The following is an 18,580-nucleotide window of genomic DNA, read 5'->3' as shown; positions in this document are numbered from 1 at the left end:
AACTGTTTAACACCGTTAGAATTACCAAATTTATTTCTACATGCTTAATGCTAGGAAGATTAAACAAAATATTGGAGGATGTACAAAGAAAACTGTGGCACTGGGAATCTTGTTCAAAATAATTATTTAGTTCCTTTATATTTATTTAGTAAATTTCTCATCAGATCTGCTTTTAGAAAAAAAATAATCATAATAATATATTTTTTACTACTTTTAAAGATGTAAACCAGAGGTGACAGTAACCATGAACTGTTTCAGATGTTTATTTTATTTTGTGCTAGATAATAGAATATAGTTCATTAATATGATAATATGAAATATTACAGTAGCAACTCTGACAAGATGAACATAACTAGAGATAAAAAAAACGACTGGCATTAAATCAGTGAGAACTTTTTTATTAAGTTCCTCCCCTGTTTGTTTCTGGTGATTCTGACTTTATTACACAGCCACGAGGTAAAGATGTTCATGTTTTCCTTCTGTTGAATCTAAAACACAATATCCAGTGGAAGCAAGTAAGAATAGCGCTCTTTAACTACTTAGACCTCATCCAGAACAAACAGCAATACAATAGAAGCTCATATAACAATACTCCTTACTGGAAAGGTGACTTTGGCTGAAGAGGTGATTTAGAGGGGAAATTATGAGCACAAGATGTTCGTGTTGAATCTTCATACTGTTCTTGTATAATAAATGAAACTCTTGAAGAGGGAACAGGCAACATATTTTTCAGATCTTTTTACAATGATGATTTTCTAATATCTTCTGCTAAGAAGAGGGAGAAGTGAACCTGGAGGAGCAGAAAATCATTTGGGTTTATGACTGATATTTAGTTTCATGTATATGGAAAATGTTTTGTCAGCTCAAAAGTCTTCACATTCCTTCCTCAAACAGCCAACTTGGTCTAAGTTACTTACCCTAATTGAAATGCCAAAGGCATCTGTGAGAAACTCTGACACTCCCATCAGACTCCGAGCCAAGCGAGCTGCACTGCTGCAGCGACAGCGTCTCCAAGGAGACAGCGGAGTGACAAAAAAAGAAGTGCCTCCATGTTTCTGAGCTGTCTGCAGGGTGCAGCACAATGCAGCCCAGCTGAGAGGTCAAACGTGTAGCCTGGGAGGGATTTTACTGACAGTTCATTCATGTTTTAGTCTTTGTGGACTTTACAGTAAATCCTAAAGGCAGAATAAAAGACATCAGACTCACAACACACAGATGGTCTTTAAGAAAATACTGCAAGTCTTGGCTGGACAGGAAACTTTAAATCATTTTCAGTCACCAAGTATTCAGCTCTATTTTAGGTCCTGAACAGAGACAGAGAGATATAGAGATATTTGTAAAGGCTTTTGAATAGCTGTTTCAGACTATTATAAATGTAAACAAACAAACAAAAAAAAAATCGTAACTTATGTCTCAGATACTAATGTGTTCTTAAAAAAATGTTTTAATGTGAAAGAGAGGATTTAACTTGATCCTTTGTACAGAAACATGATCAAACTGCAACAGGGGGAGGAAGTATAAACAAACTCTTGCAAATGACTTCACAGGCTTCCATAGATCTGACAAGAAGGCAGATTTAATCTGATCAAACTTTTCTTTCAGATTATGCTGCTGCAGTCAATCTGAAAAGATTCACTACATTTAAGGCTTTTTACATCTTTTCATCAGCCATGCCAGCAACTGCTGAATGTATGCTGTCTTTAATATATATATATATATATATATATATATATATATATATATATATATATATATATATATATATATATATATATATATATATATATAATTATTACTAGCATTTGAAGAGCTGAACTTCTTTAACTGATGAAGAACAACAAAAACTATTTTTCTTTGAATTGTCCAAAAACCTTTCAGTAAGAAATTTGTTGCACTATATTTATATTTACAAAATGATGCAGTTTCCATTAAAAGTCCCTTCACCTTAAAGTACTTTGAAATTAAGGCCACGTTATTGTGACTGCATGTTATATAAAATCTGTTGGAATGTCACGTTTGCCCTCTCAGGTGGGCTTTTTGGTTATTTTTTTATTACTCCCTGGCTCATTGTCTTCTTTCCAGTTCCTAATTATGTTCGGCAGTGCAGATGGTGTGTTTCCTTCCTATCTTTGTTTAGCTTTTCCATATGAATCCAATAATCGGGGATCTCTGACTGCAGATGGATGATGTGCTCTTTGGACGGGACAGCTGGAAGTGCAAAAAATGTGCACATTGGGAATTCCTGAAATTCCTCAAAGTAGGTAAATTAATCAAGATTAGATTTCTCCTATGGCCTTGACTCCGTAATAACAATAGCACAAGCTGCAGTGTGAGAGTTCACAAAACTCTTAAGACGAACAATGCTTGAGTGACGTGAAATCACTGTGAGACATGTAATTTCCTAAGAGTCGCAAGAAAAATGTCAGAGAAACCCCTTCCTGCTTAAGTGCCCTTGACATGAGCCACTCTACTGATTGGATTGTTTTTCTTAAAAATGCTTTTGACTATTCCAGGGAAAGTGCATGAGTAGGATTATCCAACTAAATAATTTATAATAACAAAGTGATACATGTTTTACAGCATGTAGATGTCACTTTAGTTGCTCATCCCTTGTGTTTAGTTAGTCTTTAAACCTTTAATATGTATGTTTTAGCTTTTCCCCAGTTTTTTTCCTCCTTGCCGCTTCTCTTCCTACCTCTGCCTTCTGCCTCCTGCTCTCTCTTACAGCAGCACCCGGTTTCTGTTTAGTATCTGTCCATTGTCTAGGAACCACTTCTCCTTCACTCTTTCCTTGCTGGTTTCTTTAAGTTGTCCTAACCGTCTCAGTGTTTCTGTTTTGTGGCTTTCACATTTGATTGCTGTAAGTTGTTTCGTATCTTATTCTTCGTAAAATCGCCCACTTCCCATCTCAACCGGTCTGCATTTTGGTTCCAAACGTCACTAAAACCACGACAGCGTATTCACACTTCACGACGTTGCATCCACGACATTCAGCAGAGACATGCCTTAAGTGACACGTTTACTTTATATATGAGTGTTGATAATGATAACAGAAAATATTTTTGGAGTTGTTTCCCAACAAAGGGTCTTGGAATAGATAAAGATGGTTAAAGCTCTCCTCTGAGCTAACAATGGTCTTCCCTCTTGTTAAATATCTCATCTAATTCAAGCTACAACCACTGGAGCTAACATTTGCAGTGTACACTAATTAATACTTTTAACTATGACCACCACTACTAAGGTATTCAAATACAATAATTAACTTAAAGTGCTCAACAAGTGTGTCACATCATCAGGCTGATTAACTACAAACACACTGCATATCCAGAGAAAACTCTGTTTATTCCTCAAACAGAGACGCTGCGTGTGCTTCAGTCGAACAGAGCAGAACAAATGGACTGTCAATCAAATCCTGTCATTTACATGGAAAATAATCTTTCAGCACAGCTATTGCAATGTCAGTGTATGTCGTTTGATATATTGAATAATAAAATGACAACTGATTAAATTTACAAGCTGAGATGTTTAACAATACTGAAAATATCTCTGTTTTTCCAAGCACTTTAACCTGTTTGCTACACTTTCATGCTTTCTGGTTGTTGCATTTTGTCCATTTTTCCTCTTTTGTTTTACATTTGCCATCATGTTATGAATTATCATTATTATTTTTTGCATGTGAAATGTTGTTACTGCTGTATATTCCACTAAAATACGGTCTGATTCGTTTTCTCTCATCTCATCCAAACTGATTGCATCTGCGCCTCACTCACTGCTACGTTTGCTGAAATTGAAATCTCACAAGGTTATTTCTCAAGTATGGGCGCGCTCCACTTGACGTACAATACTGTAAAATTGGCACATTGTTAATGAACAATGAAACAAAAGCAGAAACACCACGACCGCAACCCTAACCCTGCAGACCCCCAACAGAAAAGGATCTGAAGGTCTTGTTTTGTAATGTTCAAATATAATGAATTATGGATAAAAGCTTTTTTTTGTGAGAACTAAGAGGAAAACCACTCAAATTAAATGTTATGTGTTGAATAACATGATTAAAGAAGAGCATGCGTGTGTTTTTCACCATGTATGACATGTTGGATGTTGGTCAAGAAGTTCAATTTTAGTCTCTTCCCACCGGAAAACTTTCTTCCACATATCTACAATGCAAATTATATTTATTCTTTCTTTGAATAAATAAATAAATAAATAAATAAAGAAAGAAAGAAAGAAAGAAAGAAAGAAAGAAAGAAAGAAAGAAAGAAAGAAAGAAATAATCTGCCACTTTTCCATAAAAGCCAGTTTTGAGAGGTGTAAAGTTAATAGTTTTCCTGTCAACATATTCTCCTAGTTGAGATGTGAATCTGAATTTTGGCTGCCATGTCTTGGTAGGTAAATGGATTGAACATCATAACGTGACATGACCAAAGATAGAAATCCTAATTTATGAACGTCTGACTTATATATGCTATAAATTTCTCAAAGTAAAACTGTGTGAAAACATGCACATGCCGGACTATTCAAATATTTCTTTGCAGAAACTGTTGAAAACATGCATCATTTCCTTTCAACCCAATCAAATATATAAAAAAATGTTGGAAAATGATCAAATGTTCAAGGGGTTCTCACTGCTTTTGTCAAATGCTGTATTTTCTTACAGGGGATTCTTCATCAAATAAAGCCATGTGTGAGAAGTTGGTCTCCTCTTCGAGATTCTGGGAATGAATATGACCGCTTTCATCTCTACGCTGTGCTTCTGGCCTGAAAGTTTACAGTTATATGTGTTTGTTCTTCTTTGAATGACCTTTAACACACGTGTCATAAGCATCGCAACGGCTAAAAAGCCTGTGTGAACATGTGCCGCAGAAATGTTCTCATGATCTTTGACACTGGCAGTGTTTAGCGCAGAGGACTTGCAGCTTGGCGTTGATTCATAACGTCAATTATGAGCGGGGGGCTTTGTCTCGCAGCTATGCTGAGGTGGTCTGACAGGAAAAAAACACTGATAGAAGCTGCAGGCAATAAGTCAGCAGGAGGACATCTGACTTTTTTTGTGAGCCTTGCTTTGAGTTTTTTTTTTTTTTTGGGTTCTTCTTATATGTTAATCTAGTCCATAACAAATGTAATATTTCTCCAATATGGACATGCTCACCAATGGTTTTCTCAACGTCTTCTGGTCCCGTGTTAGGATCAGGGGTGGCCAGGCCATGTTAGAAATAAAGAGAGAACGTTCTTTTCCCAGAGGACAGGAAAAGTTGGATCTGAATGAGGCCTGGGTCAGGAGAGATTCTTCCCTTCTGTACATCCTGATGTACTTCCTTTAAGCATATGTTTATGCTTGCACTTTTTTTTTTCCTCCGTCGATTCTGCAGGATAAGATTAAACTCCTGTGAATGTTCCTGGTGGAAACGATGCAGACTCCGTCTCGGCATCATGTGGCTTTATCGTGATTTCTTTCTCTCTTTTTTTTTTTTTTTTTACATTTGTTGTAATGTGCCGCTGGACAGATGTCCAGTGATGAATATTATCAAGCAGTAAGTCACTGACCCACAAAAGATTGTGTGTGTGTGGGAACAAACTCCTGCGACCGGTTCTCCCATAGTGATGCTGTGGTGAGTGACAGAACGGGAGTCGTGGTGGCTTCCCAACTCGCTGGATGTGGGAGGGAGAATATAGGAGCAAATAAAGACTGGGAATGTTCAGAGTAACTTTACAAGATGCATTTCTGTCTGGGTCAGATATTATGACCCGAATTCTGGGCCATCTTTTCCACCCGTGGCTGTAGTTTGTGTTTCACTTCTGTTCTCTTTCCTGTTCTCCTTTACACTCACCAGACGTTTCACACAGGTCAGAATGAAACCGTCTCTCCATCCGCTTTAATCTCCTCTGCTGCTCTTCTTCTGCTCGGGGTGTTTGGAGGCGTTTCCGCTCCCAAACTCACCATGAGCTCTGCTCTCCCCAGCGGGATATTAATAGGAGAGTGGAGTGGGACACGGAGATACACTCCCAGGAGGGACGATGGGTGGGAAGTAAAAAGTGGGAAAAGGGCCAATCTGCACATTCACCAGTAGTTGTAAATCCATCATGCATGAGTTGCGGACACACACACACACACACACACACACACACCCACACACACACACACACGCACACACACACACACACACACACACACACACACACACACACACACACACACACACAAAGATTAGAGCTGGTTCTTGTGGAGGAAATTAGAAATAAATCAGTTGAGAAAATACAAAGTGCACTTTATACAAAGTACAAATTTATATTGACTTTTCCCATAAAGGCTCTTAAAATAAGTTTCTGTTTTGGGGGTAAAATTTCTTCCAGTCTAATTGATTGGTTTAAAAAATGGAAAACAGGAAACTATAAAACTTTCACTTAAATTAACTGAATTTCTGTAATACGTAAGTTTTCTAATTTCATGGCTTTAAAGTCATAATGTCAAAAGTTTATCAGAGTAATGGACTGAGACCTGATGCACCAGATTTGGAAGTAGGTGCTATACTGGTCTAGATCCTCATACAGGAGGCAACATAAGTTATACATCTATTTATTTCCTATACCTGCTTATCCTTGCAGGGTCAAGGGGAAACTGCGAGTTGCTCATATTTGTGACATGTAAGGAAAAGAACATCAAGTTTTTAAATTAATGTCAGTTGAATTCAGCTTATTGATTCGCCACAAATTCTCAAACAATTCAACATCTCATGGCACTACTAAAAACACAAAAATCACAGGATTCAAGATTAGTTCCTATATTAAAGAAAGACGGTTATTCCCAGCAGAATCTCCTTTAGTGACTTGATTTAGGACAGAAACTCAACTAAAAAAGTTACAATCTGAAGCATCCACGAGGGTTAGGTTCTGATCATGAGTTCCAGATTCATAACGGAATCGTTGTTAAAACAATCACAGCAAAAAGTCTGGTAAGGACATACGGACCACTGAGCCACTCCACAGACCTGTGTGGTGTTGGAGTGGTTTCACTGAACTGCATGTGACACATTACTGTGCTACAGTATAAGTGTTTTATCCTTGGGGTGAGCCGGTTTCTTTTGTTAGGCTTAAAATTCAAACAAACTTGGAAAATATCCTCCTCACTTACTTACTTTATTGAGAACTATCCAGTGTGAAGCACAAAGGGTTTCATCGATGTCTTGTTGTTTCAAGTAATTTTCTTCTGTCCTTATGGGGACCTCTTTAGTTTGATGCTGCAATGTCTTTAGTTTGATGCTGCAATGTCTTTAGTTTGATGCTGCAATGTCTGATGATCGTTGTTGTGTCCTGTGAGGCCAGAACTCCAAATCATTGTTCAGAACTGGAGAAGGTTAACGCGAGATTATAAACATCTTCAAGAATCAAATAAACAAGCAAACAAAAAAAATTTCATTTTAGATTTGGGGTATTAAACTAAGACGGAGGTTTAGAGTATAAAGCTGGATTTATTCTCATGAATATGCTGCCAGAAAAGATTCAACTTTTGTTCCATTTATTTACATGTTCTCTCAACCTAGACAAAAAAACATGCAGTGTGGTAGTAAAGTAGTAATAATAGTAAAGCTAATTGCAGGAAGTACACATTACATTTAAAATAAATAAATAAATAATAAACAAAATAGCAGCATTCCTTGTTGATCTGATGTTTCGTTAGCTCTGTCCTAATGAAGACAGACCTACCTTTGTCTGAAGCTGCTCAGACAAAGAGAATGTGTCTTCTGAAGTAAATGGTTCCAGTATCATGTTTTTGTTTTCAGTGGTAATGTGTTACACTTGTTTCAGGCCTGTTGATGTCTCATTTTGGGAACGTTCAAATACTCCAAAATAGCTCTTCCTTCATGCTGTGTAGGGTTATGCACTCTATCAGCATTTTGCTGAGGGAGGATGTTTAGAAATCTAGAGGAAGCGCTATACTTTGAAGCAAGAGGCTTGTATTTGCATCCTGTAACTTGACCATGATTGTCACACTTTTGTTTACAATGTTTTGCACTCGTTTTTGTTTTCTTTTGGTATAGTTAACCAAACTTCCTAAGGTTAAGAAAACATTACGGCAGGAAGCTGTGGTCTATTGAGAAAAGCCTTTCTGCTTCAGATGCTGAACATTTCTTTAGCATTCTGCAAGACTGACTTGCACATTATGCTAAATTGCTGTCTTTTCAATGTGAAGAAGTTATTGACAATGACAACAGATCATACCAGTAATTCATGGGAGAATATTTTTCTTTATTTGAATTTTTGTCTTATTGAGACAACAATTTACAAGTTCCAAAAAGTATAACACCAGCGCACATTAGCAACAAAGAAACAAAGTAAGAACGGCAATTGGGAGTTGAAGGGTAATTGATTTAACACAAACTGCAGACAGATTGAGTGGAAGCAACAGGTGGAGGTGTTAGACTATTGACTCTCTTAGCATCCTTTTTCTCTTTTTCAAAGAGAACATCCATGTAGTTGCATTGGGATTTGTTTTATTCTAATCTCTTTTATTTGCACTTATTTAAAAAAATAGTGGCAATCAAATTTTAAAACAACTTACTTATTTGATCCAAGTGTCAGCAAATATTTCTATATTTTATAACAATAGAAGCTGCTTTTTTAAATAAATATACTTATTCCTTTAGGAGTGACAGCCACCAAGGTGAAATGATCATTTGTCACCTTTTTTTCTATTTCAACCCCTTAACTGTCACCTTCAAAATGCTTATTTGTAAGTAAATGGCTCCATGACACCAGTGTACTCCTGACAGTTATTAAAGTGAAAGGGGTCAGCAATATAAATTATTTACTCAACAACGTTTGGTTCATTTCCCTTATATGAGAAATTACATCAATTAAGAAATACTCCTTTATTATACAAGCGCAAAGAGATGTTATTGTGATGTGACTTTTCACATCACCTTGTTTGAATTGAAGTTGTTTAACTTTGCTAACCTTCTTATAAATGATATTTCCATTTCCAACTGTCATATATCAGGGCTCTACTTGCATTGGATAAAAACACAATGATACCAGGTTGGTAATGCAGTCAGTCAGTTCAGAAAACTTCATACTGACATGCACGTGGTTTGTTGTGTGGTTGTTACTCTTTAAATCAAAAGTTCCTGTTTGCTTAACACAAAGGCAGCTGATGCAGCAATTACCAACCTTTCCTGGGTGATTTCGACAAAAGACACTGAGTGACTTCAGTGGTATCATTTCCCCTTTTCTGTTTGTTTCCAGTCTAATCAGACATCAGCAAAAGTCAACCAGTCATTTGTTAATGCCTCCATCTTGGCTTCAGACCAGCTATTCTGCTCTAAAGTCCATTTTTAAACTTTTATCTTCAAAGCACATTGACAGTAACTCCAGTTTAAACCAACTATCTTGGTTTTGTTTTATAGTAGAGAATATGTATATGAGTAGTGCAAATAAATTGGAATGTTGTTTATAATGCTAATACATTAGATTGTCTAAGTCTCTGGGAAACTGATTGTGCAAAAATAGTGTTTTTTATTTTAGGTAATAAGAATTTTGCCATTAAAGTCAAAAATAAACTGTCCTTAGTCACATAGTTAAATATATTTCCACATTTTAATAAAAGCATGAAACAACTGGTATAAGACAAACATTTTTTGAACTCTAATGAAACCAAGAGGTAATGAAAAATCCCAAAAGGTCTAAAAATAGAAGATCTTGCCAAATTAATTCTAATCCTTCAACTTTTTAAATATTTTGTCACACAAAAAAAACAAAAATGAGAATATATTTCATTTGGATTCTATGCAATGAATCAACACAAACCTTTATAGAAGCATTTTTTTTTCTTTTGACAAATAGTTATCTGGAAACTGTGTGAAGCAATTCACAGCCTGTGGCAGATGGGACTTGTCAAAACCTTTATTTTGCTTTGATTGCTGCTGTGCTTTGGATCATTGTTCTGCTGCGTTACTGAGGAGGGCTTCAGCTGAAGGTCATAAACTGATTACTAAGCTGGACACAGTGCATGGCTCAGCTTGTGTGCCTGTTTTCTACTAGTTTTCTACTAGTTTTCTTCAACTGCTAGGCCAGATTACCCACAGCTGCAGCACTTCAGGCTCATCAGAGGAACAGCTCAGATGGATGGCTGAGGCAGGAGAGTGACGCCAAAGATCGAGTTACTACTTTTGTTTGTTTCCATTTTCTGGTCCACACTCCTTACCAGTTGGTGGCAGTAGTGCTTCCTATAGTTGTTTGCCAGCCATTGAGATAAATAAAAATAACTCTACCAATTACATACAGCAAACAGAAATAAAATCTATAGTGAAAGCAGAAATGTGTTTAATCTGAAACATTTGACAAAGTAGCTAAGGCAAAAGAAACTTGTACGGTTGTAAATAGTTTTTGTCAACACTTGATGTGGCTTTTGGACATGCCTAATGATGAACCATAACAAAGCAAAAGAAAATGTCGATTTAGTTTTTTAGTTTCATTCTTTTTTTTCTGCACATATAAATCAGACCTGGAAACAGAACAGGCCACTGCAGCATCAGAACTGTGATCTCAGGAAACACAATTCAGTGGTGGATGACAGAGATGACGGCAGGAAGTGGAGAAAGTCTTGACAGAGGTGAGAAGAGGGTAGGAAATGACTGACAAAGACAAAATATTTTTCTTACGCTTCTCTGCATATTTATATATACACACGCACACACATACTGACACTTTCTTTACATTAATAATGCACATGACAATGAGCTTTCAACATTTCCCACATCGTGTAATGTGAATTTAAACACTGCTGGGAGATACTGACTGAAAAATGTGAAAAAGCTTGAAGGTCTTAGAGCAAACTCTCTTAGGGGAAAAAGAAAAATGAGACCAGAAATGATAACTATTGGTGAGTTTTGGCAAAATGAATGAACAAATTCCAAGAGTGGACTGTTCTAAACTTTGTCCTAAGTAATTCACTTCCTTTGAGCTTTTGAGACGCCGTACCACGTCATCTCAGACGACAACACGGTAAAGATTGGATATTTGTAAAGTCATAGTACAGATCAAGTTGATGACAACGTAGAGGGGAACGGTATTCTTTAATTTCACCAGCTCATGTCACCAGCAAAACTGACATGAGCTAAAAGTCCTTTCAGAGAGGAAAGTTATTTCTTGCTGTCTTTTTTTCTCAGCAGAAACATAAAAAGCCATACTGCAGTTTGCAAATGCACACTAGGACAAAGACCTTAATTTTTAGAGACATTTCCTGTAATCTGATTAAACTAAGGTGGAAATGTTTGGCCATCACGACCATCATTGCATTTGGAGAAAAAAGTAGACACGCTTGTGACATCTTAACCATGAAGTACGGTAGTGGCAGCATCATGTTTTGGGGCTTAAAATAGATCCAATTGCGAGGAACGAACATTTTGTAGAAATAATGAAGCAACAGGAAGACATTAACCATAAGCATGCAGCCAAAGTGGTGATGAAGTGACTTAAGGACAACAAGGTCATTGTTTTGGTGTGGCCATCACAACTCACAGCAAACTTAGTGTTAAATCAATAAATACTTCTGAAAAGCAATGTATAAAGACATTTATGTTACTTCTTCCATATTTGCAAAATGAAGAGAAGATAAACATGACATCTGGACATCTTGCAAAAGCACAGCGAGAGGGTGAAAAATCACAATGTATTCATGAGGCCACTTTTCATTGATTGAAGCGTGTGTTTAGGAAGCAGAATAAGATGGAACCATAATGAAAGTGACAGTGAAGAGCTTCTTTAAAACACCAGTTGTCTTGATCCGTTCAAAACAAACAGAAACAACAAGGCGGTGTACTCTGCAATCAGCCCTGACAGAATGAAAGCCGCTCGGCTTGTTTGTCGTTCTACGGGGTGTGCTGAACCTGCTGCGCATTTTTTTATTTTTTTTTTAGCAATAAAGCAGACCTAAACAGCAGAAGCAACATTTGAAAGGATGAGGGGATGATGAAAAGCTTGACAATCAAGAGATAAAATGTGTGTGTTAATGTGAACATCAACAGACTTTAAAAAAAAAAATCTCTTATTTTATCAGCAATGGCCACGTCAAACTAAATGAAACTAAACAGCCATATGAAAACAATGTAAGTAATTTCCCTCACAAAATAGCAGCAGTATTTCTGATCAGTTTTCAAATCTCAAACCAGCCTCTTTGAAACCTGATTCTGTGAGATAAGTTGCTCATATGTCATGTTTCCTCTTAGAGCTTGTGTCATCACATATTGGTATTTGAAGCTTCTGCTTCTGACCATAGTGACGTCTGTGTCAACATTTCCGATCGCTGCATATTTTCTTCGACTTAAACATCAGCCTACATTTGTTGCGAATAAGTAGGAGTCATTTCAAATGTATTGCAGTAGAGGTGATAGATCACAGTCCTAGGACTCCTTTCTCATATGAAGAATTAAGATCTAAATGCAGAAAGGCGCTGTGCTGATTTCCTTCCTTATTTCTTTGAAGGAAAAACGAAACTTCATAATTTGGCTAACAAAGGACACAGTCTGGACCAGAGTGTATGTGGTGGCAGAAATACATGGTAGCCTCTCTTAAGGATATGCTTACACAGTACCCTACACCGATGTGTGGTCTTTTGATTCCTTTCCTTCTCATCCTGATCCAAGGTAAGTGAATATTTTCGGGGTTATTTTTAGCTGATGTTATTTGCTCGTTGGCTGAAGGGTACGTGTGGGTTTCTACGTTTGATCTGTCATTGGCGTCTCTTTTCAGTATCATCCTGCACCATTACAGTCACTGGCTACATTGGGCAGGATGTCACTCTGCCCTGCAGCTATGATGTCCAAGCTAACGGAATCGTCAGTTTCTGCTGGGGACACGGGCAGGTGCCCCGGTCCAAATGTAGCAACACGGTCCTCTCGTCGGATAATGGGGATGTGACTTTCAGAGAGTCCCCCAGGTACCAGCTGCTGAGCCAGGTCATGCAGGGTGACATTTCCTTGACCATCGTTAAAGCTCAGGAAACAGATTCTGGGACCTACGGCTGCAGGGTGGAGATTCCTGGCTGGTTCAACGACCAAAAGATCAACGTACACCTGATTATGGAAGAAGGTAATGCTCACTAAATGGGACATCATAAAGTGATGCTATCTTATAATAATACCAGTCTGTCCAGGCAACTTATGAGCAGCATTGTGGAGGATAGTATACAAAGTTTGATCCCTCACATATTTCTCACACAAAATGCGACCTTTAGCCCTCTGTTAGATTAAAACTACTTCCTCCATGCAAATGCAACCACTGTCCTTAGTTGAGTCACCCTGTTGAAGGCTATATAAAATGTGTAAAAACTCAGTGTGTTTAAGTAGTAGATGTGAAAAACACAGGCTATATGCAGCATTGACAGGTAAATATAACCTGTTGCTAAGAAGATGCATGTTGCTTCTAACAGCTTTAACTGTACTTCTTAAAATATAACTAACTGAGGGTACAAATGAGTTGCAAAGGTTGCTGACACCTGTCCTATGGGAACAACAAACACTATTCTACTGAATTCTTAAACAATATATCATTTAATTTTGACTGTCCCTGCTTCAACTTGAGCTAACCGGAACATTTTGTTTGTTTTCAGCTCCTATGGAAGAACTTGACGTCCAAAGCACAACAGAGGCTGTCACTGTGACAGTAAGCAAAGGTAAGTAGAGCTTCTCTGTACTAAAATAAAACACAGCTGCGTGTTTTCAGTCTGAATATTAGCATGTTTTTATTTATAATAAAACTTTTCTACCTGTTCATTACGCATAAAGTGATCATTTTTGACAGTTTAATTTGTTACGGCTGATGGCTAAAATAAACCCTACAATCCAGTTTTCTTTGTGAAGATTGCCTCCTGTCCAGCAGAGAGTCAATTAAAGCTTGGGTATAGCTGTGTCCAAACATTAATGGAAAGTTGTGTGGACAGAAGAAATGTGGTAGAAACAGGTGCACAACAGACATGGGTAACCACAGCCTTCAGAGGATTGGGAACCACCAGGAAATGGGCTACAGATGTTGCATCACTGTGTGGTTTGAATCATTCAGAAAACATGAAAGGACCAGACTTTGGACATTCAGGTGTCCGCTGAGGATCACCAGGAACGATCTTCCCTCCACGCAGGACTTGTATGGGGTTAAAAGGAGGGAAGCGATAATCTCTGCAGACACCACACATCCTGGATACAAACTGTTTCGATTTTTACCTGCAGGTCAGCGCTACAGAGCGCTATTTGAAGAAAATAGAGGCAGGTTCTAAACTGTCTCTCTGATGAACACTTGACAGCCAGATTAATCCCATGGTTGTTTGCAATAATTCAACCTAATAATTTAACACTACGCATATACATATTTACAAGAAAACAATGTTAAAAAAATACAGATTCTGATTCTTTAAATTCTTGATCTGGCAGATTATTTGCTTTCATTAGATGAATGAATAATTTTTTTTAACTTTTATGTTGGATAGATCAAATTAATAAATAAATTTTATTTCTCTACAGGCTCAAAAATACCAAAAATTCAGAGTGTAACAAGTCAGGTAGGTGGATGTTATCAAAACAGATATGTCAATAGCTAATTTTTAATAAGCACAACAAGAATCTGATGTGACAAAAATGAATTCCTGAATTGTTTTTTTTAAGTTTTGTTTCCATTTTTGCATGAGTTTACAAACATCAGGAAAGAAAGTGAAAAATGAAATGACAAAAACAAATATATATATTTTTTGTTTTAAAAAGAATATTCTTATAAACTAAAAATGAATGGGAGAAACTATAATTAATTTGTATTTGTTCCTGTCTTCCATGATAAGGTTAATTTTTCACTGCATGAAAATTTCAAAGCTCTCTTAGAACCAGAGAACATTGGGAGGATTGCAGCTATTTTCTTCCTCACCATAATCCTAATCCTCATCCTCATCATCAGTAAGTGTGCAGTGGTTTATAGATTGTGACTCATCCATCTGCTGTCCGGATTCATTTTAAACTAATCCTTCTGCTTCAGACCGAAAACATGTCTAATCACGGCATTTCTCCTAACCAGGGAGGAAGGTCCTGATGGGGAGGACGACACGTCAGCAGCTCAACACCAAGACAGCCGAAAATATTTACGAGACCATCCCTATGACTCAATGATGCTCTGCATCAGGGAAACAGATACAACAGGTTTCTACTGACCTTAAACCATGTCAATTTATCAGCTACTATAAATTAAATGAAAAATTGTTCTCAATAGTAAACAGTAATCTCACTAAAATAACATACAATGTCTAACCAGTGATTCCCAGATAAATGCTGATCCCTAAAGTTAATTAATCTGCTTGAATTTATTTGTAACCGACATGAAACGATTGTGATGGTTTACAGTTGTGGGCACAGTGCCACCTACTGGACAAACTGCATAACGTTATAAACAATGAAATGACGGGACAAGTGACGCGCTTTGTACTTCGTCTCCTCCTTGTTTCTTCTTTGTTTACATATTAAAACAATGACTTCCTGAATTATATCAATTAACTGCATGGGATTTTTTTTTTTTAATAAACAGTGGCGTAACTCGAATTAACTGTACATAGAAAAAAGTAATAATTGAACTATTTATTTAGTATGTATGATTCAAAGACTGTAAATTATCAGTCAACTTATTTTGTCTGTGGACTTTTGATTAGTGGTTTGGTTTTTAACCTTTGCTGTATTTTTGCTTTAGAGGAACATAAATGATGCTTCATTACATGGCTCTCCATGAGAAAACAGGACTCAGAAATGGCGTTGGAGTAACCACACATTTGTAAAAGAGGAAGCTGTCGCAGGCTGCTGAATAGTTTTATCCACATTCTAAGAAGTCCTTGGCTCATTAAGCAGCCACGCTGTGTTTTTAACACTGTTTGTAATTAACAGTATCAACTTGTTAAATTGAATAAAGTTTTCGTCTTTGTAAACTTGAATCAAACTTGTCTTTCTAATTGATTTATGCACAAAGAAAATGAAAGTTTTGCCAGTTTTTTTACATCTTCAAGATTGGATCATTAACCAGTAAAGATTTAATCATCTATCCTAGCAGCTATTCTCCACCAATCATGATAACAGAACCACTTCGTCATTACCTAAAGTGAGCAGTGCAGCTTAAAAAGAAAGAATATGAAGCTTAAGCTGCATTGCCTTCAGACACTGAGCAGATTTGCTTTAATATATTTAGAAACCAGTCATTAAATGGTTGTTTGTACTGGAGGCATTTAATCTTGATTAGTATCTGGCTGTGGAAAGGAGATCGGGGTCCAGATAGTAACCAGAACTGCAGGAGAAAATACAAGCCTCAACCCCTGTGCCTTCACCCTTCCTTCCCATTTGTAGGCAGAAATTTACACTACAATAAAAATAATTAAAATGTGGGATGTCATTATTGTAGATTTAAGTAAGGAGTATGCTTGATTAAAGTAAGATAATTTCTACAACTTTTCAAGCTTTGTGTGAGTTATGTGCACGACTTCCAGACCCACAATGTTGCATGTTCATAAGAGGCATCTTGCAGAGCATTTACAGATTATGACATCTGTGGTCCTTCATGTTTTAAATAATAAGGGACTGAGCTTAAAAAGACATATGATCATGTGAGAAGCCATGAACAACCTGAGAGATTCTGAAACGTATCAGTACTTCCATAGTAATAAAGTTTGATGACAGGATGTCAGTAATGTTGCCTTGCAGCAATAAAGTCCTGGCTTCAGGGTCTTCCTGCAGAAAGCTTGCCTACGTGAGCTCTCCTTGAACAAAGTACTAACAGTTCAAAATCATTAAGATTAATAACAACATTATCTCCCTAGAAGCTATTTTCTGTGTGGACAAAGACGACAAATTTCTTAACTTGTTTCCAAGTAATGAGTGTTGTAAGTACATTTTTTTATCTTTCGTTTCAATAAAATGTCAGTTTCTCTGTTTCTTTTTCAGTTCCTGTTTTTATATATTTTTAATATGATCATGTTGCAAATTCCCTTTGCGATGTTCTGACCGGGGATTCCTCTCACCCATTGAACTTTGGAGATGCACCCAACATGATTCATACCCCCTCTTAGAAAAATACTTAAAATAATATTTTCATTTCACCAACATGGAACCAAGAGTGTCGACTGAAATCTGTCGTGGAAGCAATTAGGGTCCCATCAAGGAAGCCTCAAAGAACTGACCCACGTTGTCACAGATACATCGTCTTGGTACCAATGGAAACAAACTGGTCTGTATTTGTAAGACTTGGTATTGCTAACAAATTTTTTTTTCCTTTAATTTCGAGAGTAATTTTCTAAATTTGTTAAAAAATTTAAATGAAAAACGAAAACCTTTTCCAGAATTGATCCACCATCTACATTATTATGTTTTGAGAGATGCCTGTCACATTTTCTATTATCTTTGCTGAATAAAATCTGCCATGAACAATGTGCTCTTCCACTAGGTGGAAGTTTTAATTTTATGTCAAAGCCTCCTTGACTCTGTTCTGGTTTTACATTCACATCAAGAAGTAAAAAATGTGTTGTGTGACCTTCTGAACCCTTCCAGGGTGAAATTCATCTCTTACCCAATCACAACCCCTCTGCAAACATCAACAGAAATATCAATATTGAAAATTATTGAATTATTAAGTGAATAAATTATTTTGTTAATGAAGTGGTGTAAATTGTCACAAGATTTAGATATTTTTTCAATTTAAAACTTAAAATAAGGTGTATTAGTTCTGAGAAAAGGTTAAAAATACACTTTTTTCTGCCATAAATTTTGAGATTATATTGAACCACTCCATTCTCATGCTTCAGAGGAAGTTTTTCTTTTCTTTTCTTTTTTTTTCCAGGGTTACAAAACACCCAAAGAGACCCAAATGTTAACTCAGCAGTTCAAAAACTATGCAAGAGACCATGGCTTTGGGTAAACCAGACTTTCTACTTTCACTCGTGTCACAGAGGACACATTTGGTTCATCTTAAATGCTTTGATGCATGATGCATGCATGATGGTGATTAAATCCCAGCTCCAACCACCATTCATCCCTGCAACATGCTTTTTGTAGTTCTGGATGTAGAATATTTTTTATGACTTGTTGGATAGTTATTGCTTGGGTTTATAATAAATAAATAAAACTGACACAGACGTAGACGGACAGAACCAAAGGTTGGAGAAAGATTATTTCTTTATGAGCCTTAAAGCTTGTGTTACTGAGGGGAAACGGGGGATTTTAAAATCCTCCCTTTTTGAAAATATTCCCCTTGGTTGCTTTTCACCCATAATTATCTTAGTTGATACATGAACTATTCATATTTATTATTGAGTGCATAAAATTAAAATGAAATAAAATAATGTAATAACAAGATAAAATCTGATAAAATGTTAAAATAAAAAGGAAAATAGCCGCAAAACATTTTTATTCCTTCAAATGAAAAAAAAAAACAATATCTAACATAGATTTCTTTCATATGTGGAAGAATTGCCATTTGCTGTATTTTTATCCTTTTCCTCCTTACAGAACTAGATTTTCTTGTTCAAAAACATTGACTTTATGATTTTTAATCCCAATTGTCTATTTGAAATACACAT

At 36.6% G+C, this 18,580-nt stretch overlaps 1 protein-coding gene across 1 annotated transcript; it reads left to right on the top strand.

Annotated features, from left to right (window-relative positions):
• Window positions 1-12,279: 12,279 nt before the first annotated feature.
• LOC106928378 (hepatitis A virus cellular receptor 2 homolog) lies at window positions 12,280-15,954 on the top strand. The gene is made up of 6 exons (XM_088009654.1): window positions 12,280-12,638; window positions 12,745-13,083; window positions 13,604-13,666; window positions 14,508-14,545; window positions 14,819-14,930; window positions 15,049-15,954. Exons 1-6 carry the CDS (start codon window positions 12,533-12,535, stop codon window positions 15,138-15,140), a joined length of 750 nt encoding a protein of 249 aa, XP_087865780.1. The 5' UTR covers window positions 12,280-12,532; the 3' UTR covers window positions 15,141-15,954.
• Window positions 15,955-18,580: the final 2,626 nt, after the last annotated feature.

Source organism: Poecilia mexicana, unplaced genomic scaffold (genome assembly GCF_051168715.1).
Source record: "Poecilia mexicana isolate PSO_F unplaced genomic scaffold, ASM5116871v1 scaffold_10, whole genome shotgun sequence".
NCBI lineage: Eukaryota > Metazoa > Chordata > Actinopteri > Cyprinodontiformes > Poeciliidae > Poecilia > Poecilia mexicana.
The sequence above is the reverse complement of the archived record's forward strand: the minus strand, read 5'-3'. Positions and strand labels throughout refer to the sequence as shown.